Source organism: Epinephelus moara, chromosome 20 (genome assembly GCF_006386435.1).
Source record: "Epinephelus moara isolate mb chromosome 20, YSFRI_EMoa_1.0, whole genome shotgun sequence".
Taxonomy (NCBI): Eukaryota; Metazoa; Chordata; class Actinopteri; order Perciformes; family Serranidae; genus Epinephelus; species Epinephelus moara.
The window spans coordinates 37,824,042-37,836,787 of NC_065525.1; the positions used below are offsets into that span (position 1 = coordinate 37,824,042).

Genomic DNA, 12,746 nt, shown 5'->3' on the forward strand with positions numbered 1-12,746 from the left:
AATGGAGCGGAGCGTGTGTTGCGTTCAGGCGTTGTCAGGTAAATAACAAATTCCGGCACTTGAAAAGGCCGCAGCACAACACAGCAGCATGTCAAGTTGGCCGAACCTGAGCAAAATACCGTGAAATACCGTGAAACCAATATGATTTTTTCTTAAAACCGTGATATGAAAATTTTGTCATACCGCCCAGCCCTAGTATCCATGTCTGTGTGTGTGTGTTAAATAGTGTGTCTGTGTTCATGTTGCATAGACACAAATGGCTGTGTTTGCATGTGTGTGTGTCTGTGTGTCTTAGTGTGTGTGCTTGTGCTACAGTGTGTGTGTTACATAATGTGTGCATCTATGTGATGTGTGTTTGTGTTGTTCATGTTGCAAAGATACAAACAGGTGTGTGTGTGTGTGTGTGTGTGTGTCTGAGTGTTGTTCATGTTGCATAGACACAAATTGGTGTGTGTGCTTCTGTCACATCGTGTGTGTGCGTGTGCATGTGTTGAATCTTGGCAGTGAATGAAGGTGTTTTTCGTTGGGAGTCGAAAGCAGACCAAAGTTCTCATTAACAATCAATCCTTGTTTCTTTTCTCTTGTGTGTGTGTGTGTGTGTGTGGGGGGGGGGGGGGTATGTGGGGGTGTGTGTGTTACCATACTTTCACTGTTTCCAGGAAATCGTCGCAGTATTCCGATTAAGACATGTGGACAACAGGAAGTCTGTTCGTGTGAAAACAATCTGCTGGGACACTGTGTGTGTTTGTGTGCGTGCGTACTACGATGGTGAACAGATGAATGTTGTCAGTGATATAATGAAATCTATAAAGCAGAGACATGTAGAGCTGCAGTTTGATCAACATGGCTGCACACACACACACACACACACACACACACACACACACACACACACACGCCCCAACCCTGCAGACAGATGACTCTGGATGAATGACCTGCACATAAAACCAGTGAGGGAGTGGCATCAGACTCTACAGACAGACAGACAGACAGACAGACAGAGAGGACGGCTGAGACAGAAACAAGTGGATGCAGAGGACAGTCAGCTGCAGCCATGGGGAGCAGAAAAATGTCCTTTTTTGAGACATGGAGGAGCAAGACGGAGAGAGGAGAACTTCTGCAGAGAGCCAATCAGCTGAGACTTCTTCCTTCACAGCTGTAAGTCTGATTCTTAGTGATCAATAACATCCATTACTTCAATGGAAATATAACCAGAGCACATGCTACTGCAGGAGAACACTCAGGAGACAACAGTCCTTAAAGTGGTCAAAAGAAAATGTATATTAATGGCTGCTGGATGAATGTCATCAGTTGGTGTTGTGTTCAGATGCAGAAGGAGAAGATGAAATCATAATTTAATCTTAATGCATTCAACATAAAAACAAACCTCCAATTCCAGAAACGCCCTTGCTGCTGTACCCAGTCATGAGGTAAAATTACTCTAAATACCAACAAATAAAAGACGACTTACCAAACAACCAGTGAAGGGTGAAGTGCTGTCATCCTTAGATTTAGGAGGATCTTGAGGTTGTGTTTTAGGCAGTTCATTTCTGTGAGTCAGACCCCGCACTCAGAGGTGTGATGGCATACCCTTCATAGAGTGTGGGGCTGCAATTACCTATTTCACATTTTGAACCATTTCCTCTATCCACTATGGGGTGCTGGAGAATGCGCTAATGATACATCATGTTTTTGTACATCAACTATAGACCACAGCATGTAAATTTCAGGTAAATCAAAAGATGAGTGTCTGATAAGACGTGCTTCCTGTCGCCACTAGGTGGCGCTATGACTATCACGGAATATTGTCACATAGATGTGTTCAGGGTGGGACTATTATGAATCATGTAAAGTTTGGTGGACATCCGACCATTTACTCCAAAGACATAGCAATTTCGTATCTCATGGTGAGACATCTAAATTCAATGCTCTGCAGTGGGCGTGCCCTTCAATGTGAGAGAGATCTTGTAATAACTTTTGATCACAATTTAGTCAAGCTCACACAAACCAAGTTTGAAGTCAATCTGATTAATTCTGTAGAAGTTTGTTAAAATACAACACGTGGGAAATGCCAAAAATGACCAAGGTAAAATACAACACGTGGGAAATGCCAAAAATGACCAAGGAATTCAAGATGGCCGACTTCCTGTTGGGTTCAGGAAATAGGTCCATGAGGCTTTTTTGTGCATCTGGGCATGATACACGTGTGTACCGATTTTCGTGCATGTCGGTGAAACATGCCGCAGAGGCTGCTCCTTAAAGGGGCGAGGCCAAGCCATTTTGCCCTGCCCACTGACGAAAGCCATATCACACGTAAATTTACATAACGACTCGTACGCACGCGCGTTTTCAAATATGTTAAAACCCCCAAAACTCCAATTTACTTCTAGGAAAAATAATGATAATTCCTTTAGTTTCAATAGGGCCTTTGCCCGCCAATGGTCGGTGCTCGGGCGCTAGAAATGTGAACTATTAAGTTAGTAACCCGAGACCAGTGTTTTTTAAGGTCAGAGTCTATTTCTAAGTTAGTAACCCGAGACCAGTGTTTTTTAAGGTCAGAGTCTATTTCTGTCACATTTAGTGAAGAGTAATCTGCACAGACAGATGTTTTAATCACACATATATCCTGCTATGTATGTGTGTTTAATTTATTAACCATATCTACATTGATTGATCAGCTCCCAGTCCGTCTGTGAGCGGCAGATTCCCCTCACTCACTATGATGTGCTGGCAAATAAAATCGTTGACCCAATAAATACAAACTCTTTTGATTTCTTTCCATGGAGCTGACATGAAAACTATTTAGGTTCAGTAAAGTCTGCTATCAGTCACCCTGGTGAAGACAGATGACCGGCCGCTGTTCTTTCAGCTCTGTGGGAGCTGCTGCTGTATAGTGTATTCACATTCTGTGATTATTTCTCTGTGAAGTAGTTGTTATTGTTAGAAATGCAGCTCGCCATTACTGCACTAGTATCATTCACTATTTCCCCACAGGGAGCAGCTGCTAGGTGACAGTGGAGTTCGGGCAGAGCTGCAGAATACCAGGATTGCGTCTCTGCTGCCCCCTGTTGGTACAGAGGTCTTCAGACGATTGACATCAGCTTCACTGGAGGAGATACAACAACGGCATGAAGCGGAGGAGAAGGAGCGACCGAAGAAGAAGAAGAAGAACGAAAAGGTTCAAAATACCTTTCAGTTGTCAATTACAAGAATCAGATGGGGTTTACATTCTAACCAGCTCACAAGTCAAAACTTTTGACCAGTTGCTGACCAAAGTGACCTGCTGCAGGCTTACAAATGTCTGAAGAAGAAAAACCTCAAAATTAAACCTGCGAGCGGCGATCAATACCTTCCAGCACGTCTGTGGTGCTGACAGGACAATGGTCGACGTTGCCGTGCATTTCTGCGGCCGCAGCACAACTTAGATGATAATGCCAGTGTGGAGTGCGTGACACTGGAAAAAATGGATTGCAAATTTATTACCACTTCCTGTGTCCACTACCTGGTGCAATGTCATGTTGCTGTATATCAGATGTAGACACACCACGTACATTTCATGCAAGTCGGATATTCTTTAATGTCACATAAGGCTGACTTCCTGTTGTCAGTAGGTGGTGCTATGACTCAGAGTCAGTGTTGGTCTGTAGATATCTTCAGAAATTTGGGGCTGATATGACAATGTAAAGTCAAGTTACAACAGCTTCCTGTGTCATGTTGAAACAATGCAAAAAATATTTTTTTCACGTTGACGGCGTTTTGGGTGGAGCGGTCACCATGGATGCGGAGCTTGCTGTTTCTGTAGGTACACATTTCCTGGGGACACCTGCACGTCTCTGCCCTGCCCCCTTCATTGTGATTGGCTAAAGCGCAGCATCGTTCAAACTCAAAGCCCCGCCCTACCCCCCCCCCTCTGTAGTCGTCTTTCACACAGGGCTGCCGACAGATTCTACAATGTAACTTGCAGAATCTGTCTTGAGAGATTAGATTTGACCATGTAAGTTGAGATACAAAATGGGTAACTTCCTGTTGGGAGGAGGGTATGGCTCCAAGAGACTTTTTTTTTTTTAAGTCTTGGGATGTTTCATGTGCATCCCAAATTTTGTACATGTAGGTGAAACGAATCACGAGGGCTACTTTATTGAAATGTTGTATGTGGCCATTTTGTGACACCTGCTCACAGAACCCATTAAAAATCCAATTTACACCAGCTCTGAACTTCTGAACTCAAAAATGTGAAAATATGTTCCTCGTTCTTTGATGTTTGGGCCCTAAGGCCCTGACACACCAAGCCATCGGTCGGCTGTCGGTAAGCATCTGTGGCCTAAGTCTTTGCTGTCGTAATGTCACCTGAAACAGCAGAGCCCATCGGTGATCTACATCACAGTGAGCAGCTGTTCAGCTTGGCGCAGGAGACGAGAAGTGTGTAAACAAACAGCTAAGGTCAAGAGGGAGTACGATCTGATCGAAACAAACTTGTGACGTGAGGTAAGATTATTTTTCTTTAGCCACAGTGCTCTTTGGCAGAAACATTTCGTGATGGTTTGTGTTATTGTTCTTTGGCGCACAGTCAATATGCTTTGTTCTTTCAACATCGGATTCTGTTGTTATTTTGCTAGCTGGCTAACTAGCATCATGACAATTTTCTGGTTCCCTTTTTGAATGACGACTACATACTACCGCCATCTGCTGGTGTGGAGATTTATTTCCTCTCACGGTAGTGCAAAACATGCATGCTGGTTGGCTGCTGTAGTCTGTGCAGTGTGTTCATGTGCAGGTTTTTGGGAGACACAGGCAATGTGAAACGGCACAACAGTCTGCTGTCGTCACTGTTAGTTCTTCCATGACGGTTTGGTGTGTATGGGCCATTAAACATGTCTGCACATGACACATACACGGTTTACACAAAAGCCAGATCCTCCTCTCTGTTTGTCTCTCTCTGTGGTTGACAGGTGGCGAAGAGTGACCTGCCCAAACCAGCCAGTGACCTGGAGGCAGGGAAGCAACTCCCATTCTTCTATGGGGACCCGCCCCCTGAGCTTCTGAACACCCCTCTGGAGGAGCTGGATCCCTACTACCAGTCAAAGAAGGTCTCTTTCTTTCATTCAAAACAGACTTCTGAAACATGTCATCACTTTAAAACCAGGTTTATAAGTATGAAAACCTGAGACAATTTTCAGAAGGTTTGTGAGCTGTTGCAGAGTTTCGGGGTCACAGACACAACACCACAGTTAAAGGTAGACTGTTCTGTTTGCAAACAGTTTCACCAGTGAAAGTGAAAGTCAACCCCAGCTTTGTCCATTTGATGTTTCGCCTCTCTATAATTGTGGTTACTGCTGGATGAGTCTATACATTTGTATTTTGTTTATTTTTTAATCCTACAAAGTATATTTTTGACGAAATGTACTCCTCACTGCCCGTAAGAGACAAGAGTCACTCTGACACCTGTGTGTCTCTCTGCAGACGTTCATCGTGCTCGGTAAAGGAAACATCATCCACAGGTTCAATGCTGAGTCGGCCTGTTACCTGTTGAGTCCATTCAACCTGCTGAGAACCGCCGCCATCAAGATCCACATTCACTTATATCCTTTATGATGTCACACTCTGCTCCTCCCTAGCCCAGTAACACCATCCTGATGACTCAAGCTCAACATTCTGTTTTCGCTCTCAGTATCAGTCTGGCCCCGCTGCTACCCCAAACACTTTCAGTGGGCGGGAGTTCTCGCCTTGACAGACAAACACCTTCAGCAAATCAGCGTAACAAAACACCAGGGAGCAATCTCTTGTTCTTGTATTACTGTTTCTGCAATAACTTCACTTATTGCTGTGTTTACTCCTGCACAACGTGATTTTGCCAAGTAGGACATGCTCCTGGATCAACATCCCACATCACATTCCTGGACCAACATTGCAATCAACCGATCACAGCCCTCTGACATCATCAGTGTGCTGCTCCTATGCTTCTTTTAAAATTTCTTTGTGCTTCTTCAGAGCTAAGCTAATTGTCCAAATTCATGTTAGTACAAATAAACAAAATCCTCAGTAACGTTAAACAAAAACCTTATAAGCTACGACGGGGTTAATGAGTTAGCTTCCTAAGCAGGTAGGCTATGCTAACTAGCTTGCCAATAGGCTTTGTTCACTAACAAAGATTGTGAATATAATTTTCCAGTTGCAAATACCTTTTTATAGCCTATAAAAAAACTCTTGCAAAAATAGTTTAAAATAGGAATTGAAAAAGGAGGGAAAATGTGTCCAGGTCTTTGAAACTGCGAAATGACATTATCTTTACTCTTAATGCTATTAAACAATATTTTAGCCTACTGGTAAGCTTACTCGTTAGCATAGCCAACCTACTTTGTAAGCTAACTTGCTAACCCTGCAGTAGCTTATAAGGTTTTTGTTTGATGTCACTGAGGATTTTGTTCATTTGTACTATCTTAAATGTGGAAAATTAGCTTAGCTCTGAAGAAGTGCATAGGAATTTTAAAAGAAGCACAGGAGCAGCACACTGATGATGTCAGAGGGCTGTGATTGGTTGATTGCAAAGTTGGTCCTGGAAGGCGATGTGGGATGTTGATCCAGGGGCATGTCCTACTTGGCAAAATTACGTTGTGCATCGGGCGCTTGTTGCGTCGAGAGCTGCCATTACTGTTCAGCAAGTGGCCTGCATTTTGCGTCATCAGCTACTAAGCAGTCCCTGATTGGCTGCTTACGTTGTCAACTACAGTGCAGATCCCTGATTGGTCCAGATTGGATTATAATTTCTGGAAAGTGTTGGGGTCCGCTCATAATTCCGACATCCCATTATTCCGACATCCCATTGTACCGAAAATGACCCATTGTTCCGAAATCTCAATGTTTCGACATCCCATTGTTCCGACTATATTAAACCCATTGTTACGAAGTCCTGTTGTTTTCCGAAATCAAATTTTTCATTGTTACAAAATAACTGTTTCATGGTTAAGGTCTGGTTAGGTTTAGGCACAAGAACTATTTGGTTAAGGTTAGGAAAAGATCATGGTTTGGGTTAAAATTATAACTTTCAACATCGTTTCTACTTCCTTAAAACAGGGCGACCGTTGTCGTCATGGCAACAGTAAAAAACACGACAATACGGTCTCTTGCTGCTTTCCCTTGCTGCTTGCTTTTTCAACTTTTTGCATTGCAACATTGAGATTTCGGAACAACGGGACTTCGGAACAATGGGTTTAATATGGTCGGACCAATGGGATGTCGAAGCATTGAGATTTCGGAACAATGGGTAATTTTCGGAATAATGGGATGTCGAAATAATGGGATGTCAGAATTATGACATGGCACCAAAGTGTTTGGGGTGGCACCGAGTCCAGACTGACAGAGAGCGAAACAGAATGTTTGGCTTAAGATAGTCTTACTAGGTAAGCTCCTCCCTGACTGGTTAGTGAAACCATCAGACCCTCATATAGTCTTTTCATTATGTCTTTGTTGTCTGGTTTGGGTATACTGCTCTTTATGTATCACTGCTACTGCTGACAGTCACACTGTTTGTTAAACATGTTAGTGACTTTTTCCTTAAAACCAAAACGTTATTCCGTTTGTTCATCCTGGTGACGGTTCTGACCAACTGTGTGTTCATGACGATGAGTAATCCTCCAGAATGGAGAGAGACTGCGGAGTGAGTAAACACTCACACACAACACACACATTGGGCCTCATGCAGGGAGCGATACTACCCATAGATTTCTGGGATTCACCAATGTTTTCTGATTTTTGCTCTTTTCTTCTATAAGAGAACATTTACGAAGGTCCAGAGCACTCTGACCAAGCTAAGAGGAAAACATCTCGTTTTCACAGTCCACAAATTGTTTTGTTTTTGTGTAGTTATAATGAATGGATTATTACATTTGTGGGTAGTAGGGAAGTAAATACTGCTATGGTTGGTCCATTGATCCCAATTACTGTAAATTCAGTTACTGTGTGTCCCTTTGCTGACCAGGGCCAGGGCCCCATTCGCAAAGCTTCCTTGTACTGGGAGTTGCTCCTAGTGACAAAATTCTATGAACATTCTTAGAATTGTGTCATTTTCTTAGAATTTCCCCTTCAAGTTAAGACTAGGTCCTCCATAAAGATAAGAGTTATTCCTAACGACTCTTAAGCCTTAAAAGAGCTCCTAAGATGAAAAACTTAGCAGGCTCACAAAGGGGCGTGTCTGTGACAACCAATCACATTTGTTAAAGAATTCATCACACCTAGCAGCGGGGTCAACCACACCTCCTCGCCAAGGTAAAAGTTTCTGTCCCTTCCTTGCTCGGTGTTCTCTGAACTTTCCTAAATCACTCCTAAGCCCTTCCTTGCTCGGTGTTCTCTGAACTTTCCTAAATCACTCCTAAGCTAGGACTCCTTACTAAAGTTTGTCACTGAGAGTTTTCTCAGAATGTTTCTGAATACGGCCCCCGACGTTTAGTGGAGTAGAAGTAGAAAGTTGCATGAGATAAAGATATTCAAGTACAGTAAAAGTACCTTGAATGTGTACTTTAGTGCAGTACTTGAGTAAATGTGCTCAGTTATACGTCAGGATTTTGATCCAAGAAATCAGGATTATCCTGATCCCAGAATGCTGGATTTAGGGTGGATTTTAGGAACAAAGTGTAATAAAACTTTCAAATTGTTCAATTAAATGTATTATTATTTCAACACATTCTCACTCCAACCTCGTCACTTAACGACATTTTGGTCATAAACATTCCACGTCCACATACGACGTGCAAGGTACCCTGGGTGCGTTGGTTGTTTTTCTGGGACACCATGTCAAGTTCTGCCTGTTACATGCATTGTCTTCTTTCAAAATACATTTCTGTTTTTACGGGAAATTTACTGTTTACATACAGTCTCTTTAAAAATAAATGCACTATGTTGGTAGCAACTGTCAGTCAATTATTAAAATAATTCCTGAATAAACATAAATTGATATTTTTGCTGTAACAGTGTTATATTTGAAATGACTCTCACTGATTACTGTTGTTTTGAAGTGTTTCAGTGTTTTTGTTTTTGTTTTCAAACAGACATGTGTTCACAGCCATCTACACGCTTGAAGTCCTCATAAAGATGATGTCCAGAGGCCTCTGTTTCAGAAGTTTCACTTTCCTCAGAGACCCCTGGAACTGGCTGGACATCCTGGTCGTCCTCACAGGGTAATGTAATATCTCTTACCTCTTCTGTGTCTCTTTGTATCTTTTAATTTCTTCTACATCTCTTTGTATCTCTTCATCTCTTACACGTCTCTTTGTATCTCTTCATCTCTTCTATGTCTCTATCTCTTTGTCTCTTTTACACCTTTTCGTATCTCTTCATCCCTTTCACATCTCTTTGTATCTTTTCATCTCTTTTTACCTCTTTTTATCTCTCCATGTCTTCTATGTCTTTGTATCTGTTGTATTTGTATCTGTTATCTGTTTTATGTCTCTCTGTATCTCTTCATGTCTTTTACATCTCTTTGTATCTCTTCAACTTTTTACACCTCTCGGTGTCTTTTCACTTGTTTAATGCCTCTTTGTATCTGTACATCTCTTTGTATCTTCATCTCTTTATGCGTCTTTATCTCTTTGTATCTCTTAATCTCTTTTGCGCCTCTTCGTATCTCTTCATGTTTTCTACGTCTGTGTCTGTGTATGTCTTTACCTCTTTCATGTCTTTTTGTATTTCTTCATCTCTTTTTATCTCTTTGTATCTCTGAAAGTTTTTACACCTCTTGGTATCTTTCATCTGTTTAACACCTCTTCATATCACTGCATCTCTTTTACATCTCTTTGCATCGCTTCATCTCTGTCACGTCTCCTTGTAGATCTTCATCTCTTTCGCGCCTCTTCATATCTCTTCTTGTTTTCTGTCTCTGTGTATGTCTTGACTATAACTTAATAGAACTATATATAACTATATTAGTATAACTATATGAATTTGTATATGATAATATGACTGTATATAACTTTAAGAATAAAACTCATTCTCTGTAACCACTGGTAAAGGGTTATGAGGGGGAGCTGGAGCCTATCCCAGCTGACATTGGGCAAGAGGCGGTGTTCACCCTGCACAGGTCACCAGAGCTGACACACAGAGACAGACAACCATTCACACTCACATACACACCTATGGCCAATGTAGAGTCACCAATTAATCTGCTTGTCTTTGGACTGTGGGAGGAAGCTGGAGTACCTGGAGAAAACCCACACTTACACAGGGAGAACATGTGAACTCTTCACAGAAGGGCTCCCCTTCCCCAGGGGTCTGAGGTTGTTGTGAGGTGATAGTGGTAACCACTGCGCCACCATGACTATACATAACTATATGAATATAACTTTACGACTATATAGAACTTATGACTCTATGAAATCATACAACTATGTATAACTATATGACCATATATAACTGCACAAATTTATATGTAGCTCACATATATACATACAAGTCTGATGCCAAAGAAGTTGGGATGCCATGTAAAGTGTAAATAAAAACAGAATGCAGTGATTTGGAAATCTTTTTTGACCTATATTTAATTGAATATTGATAAGCCACAAAGACATATTTAATGTATATGCACGCATTCTGAATTTGATGCCTGCATTGAGTTACAGAAAAGTTGGGACAGAGGCAACAAAAAACTGGGAAAGTTGTGAAATGTTAACAAAACATTTCACAGGTAACAGAGTCAAGTATCATGACTGGGTATGAAAGGGGCATCCTCTAAAGACTCAATTATTCACAAGCAAGGATGGTCATTTACTGAGAAACTGTGTGGGCAAATAGGCCAACAGATTAAGAACAACATTTCTCAATGTACAGTTTCAAGGAATTCATGGATCTCACCTTCTGCAATCCGTAATATCACCCAAGGATTCCGGCAATCTGGAGAAATCTCTGCATGTGAGAGACCAGCCTGAAAACCAACAACCCAGCACAGCCCTCAGGTGGCACTACATTTGAAACCAACATGACTGTATAAAACATATTTCTACATGGGCTTGGAAACACTTTGGGAAACCATTGTCGGTGAACACAATTTGTCGCTGCCTCTGCAAATGCAAGTTAAGACTCTACCATGCAGAGTGAGAGCCATATATCAAAAACATCCAGAAATTACGTCGACTTCTCTGGACCTGAGCTCATCTGAGATTGACTGACACAAAGTGGAAAAGTGTGCTGTGGTCCGACGAGTCCATATTTCAAATTGTTTTCAGAAGTCATTGATGTCGTGTCCTGCGGGCTAATGAGGAAAAGGACCATCCAGATTGTTACAAGCACTGAAGTCGAATATCAAGCAAGAATGGGAAAGAATTTCGATTTTTAAAACTTCAGCCATTAGTGTCCTCAGTTCCCAAACACTTACTGAGTGTTATTAAAAAAAGGTGATGTAACACAGTGGTAAACATGACACTGTCCCAACTTAGTTATAACGTGTTGCAGGCTCAAATTCAGAATGAGAATAAAAACATTTATCAGTTTATCAGTTTGAACATTAATGATATTTTCTTTCTTCTGTATTTAATTGAATATAGGTCACAAAGGATTTGCAAATCATTGAATTCTGTTTTTATTTACGTTTTACACAGAATCTGACCTTTTATGGAATCAAGGTTGTATTACTTCAATTTCTTCAGAGCCCCCAAGAAGTGGCTGAACTCCATGATCGCCGGCAAGATGTAATAATTAAGAAATCTGATATATGTGTTCATAACAGAGTTCTTGTTCAGAGTCAGTTATTAACAGTTGTTTTGTCTCCCTTTAGTGATATGGCATCTCTCTGTATCTCTTAATCTCCTCTACGTCTCTTTGTATCTTTTCATCTCTTTTGGGTCTCTTTGTATCTCTTCATCTCTTCTACGTCTCTTTGTATCTCTTCATCTCTTCTACATCTCTTTGTACCTTTTCATCTCTTTTAGATCTCTCTGTATCTCTTAAGTCTGTATCTCTTCATCCCTTTACATCTTCTTCATCTCTTTTACGTCTTTCGGTATCTCTTCATATATTATGTCTCTCTGTATCTCTTCATCTGTTTTACATCTCTTTGTATCTCTTCATCTCTTTACATCTTCTTCATCTTTTACGTCTCTTCGTATCTCTTCATATCTCTTCATATCTTATGTCTCTCTGTATCTCTTCATCTCTTTTATGTCTCTTTGTATCTCTTCATCTCTTTTACCTCTCTTTGCATCTCTTCATTTCTTCTACGTCTCTTTGTACCTTTTCATCTCTTTTACATCTCTTTGTATCTCTTAAGTCTCTGTATCTCATCATCCCTTTTACATCTCTTTATATCTCTTCATCTCTTTTACGTCTTTCGGTATCTCTTCATCTTTTTTATGTCTCTTTGTATCTCTTCACATCTTATGTCTCTCTGTATCTTTTCATCTCTTTTAGATCTCTCTGTATCTCTTAAGTCTCTCTGTATCTCGTCATCCCTTTTACGTCTCTTTGTATCTCTTCATATCTTACGTCTCTCTATATCTCTTCATCTCTTATGTCTCTCTGTATCTCTTCATCTCTTTTACATCTCTTTGTATCTCTTCATCTCTTTTACATCTTCTTCATCTCTTTTACAGCTCTTTTTATCTCTTCATATCTTATGTCTCTCTGTATCTCTTCATCTCTTATGTCTCTCTGTATCTCTTCATCTCTTTTATGTCTCTTTGTATCTCTTCATCTCTTTTACCTCTCTTTGCATCTCTTCATTTCTTCTACGTCTCTTTGTACCTTTTCATCTCTTTTACATCTCT

The 12,746-nt window shown here is 41.0% G+C and overlaps 1 protein-coding gene and 1 long non-coding RNA gene across 2 annotated transcripts; both read left to right on the top strand.

The window, feature by feature from the left end:
- The first annotated feature begins 897 nt into the window (after positions 1-897).
- LOC126408019 (sodium channel protein type 4 subunit alpha B-like) lies at positions 898-11,673 on the top strand. Its single transcript, XM_050073369.1, has 7 exons — positions 898-1,158; positions 2,995-3,178; positions 4,950-5,087; positions 5,461-5,579; positions 7,565-7,654; positions 9,042-9,170; positions 11,583-11,673. The coding sequence occupies exons 1-7, from the start codon at positions 1,055-1,057 to the stop codon at positions 11,587-11,589; spliced, it is 771 nt and encodes a 256-aa protein (XP_049929326.1). The 5' UTR covers positions 898-1,054; the 3' UTR covers positions 11,590-11,673.
- LOC126408021 (uncharacterized) lies at positions 1,169-2,983 on the top strand. The gene is made up of 3 exons (XR_007571834.1): positions 1,169-2,086; positions 2,126-2,506; positions 2,555-2,983. It is a non-coding gene; the product is annotated as an uncharacterized LOC126408021 (long non-coding RNA).
- Positions 11,674-12,746: the final 1,073 nt, after the last annotated feature.

Coding starts and splice junctions, on each gene's coding strand:
- LOC126408019 (XM_050073369.1), top strand. CDS start 1,055: ATGGGGAGCAGAAAAATGTCCTTTTTTGAGACATGGAGGAGCAAGACG. Junction 1,159..2,994: donor AGACTTCTTCCTTCACAGCT/GTAAGTCTGATT, acceptor ATTTCCCCACAG/GGAGCAGCTGCTAGGTGACA. Junction 5,088..5,460: donor CCTACTACCAGTCAAAGAAG/GTCTCTTTCTTT, acceptor GTCTCTCTGCAG/ACGTTCATCGTGCTCGGTAA.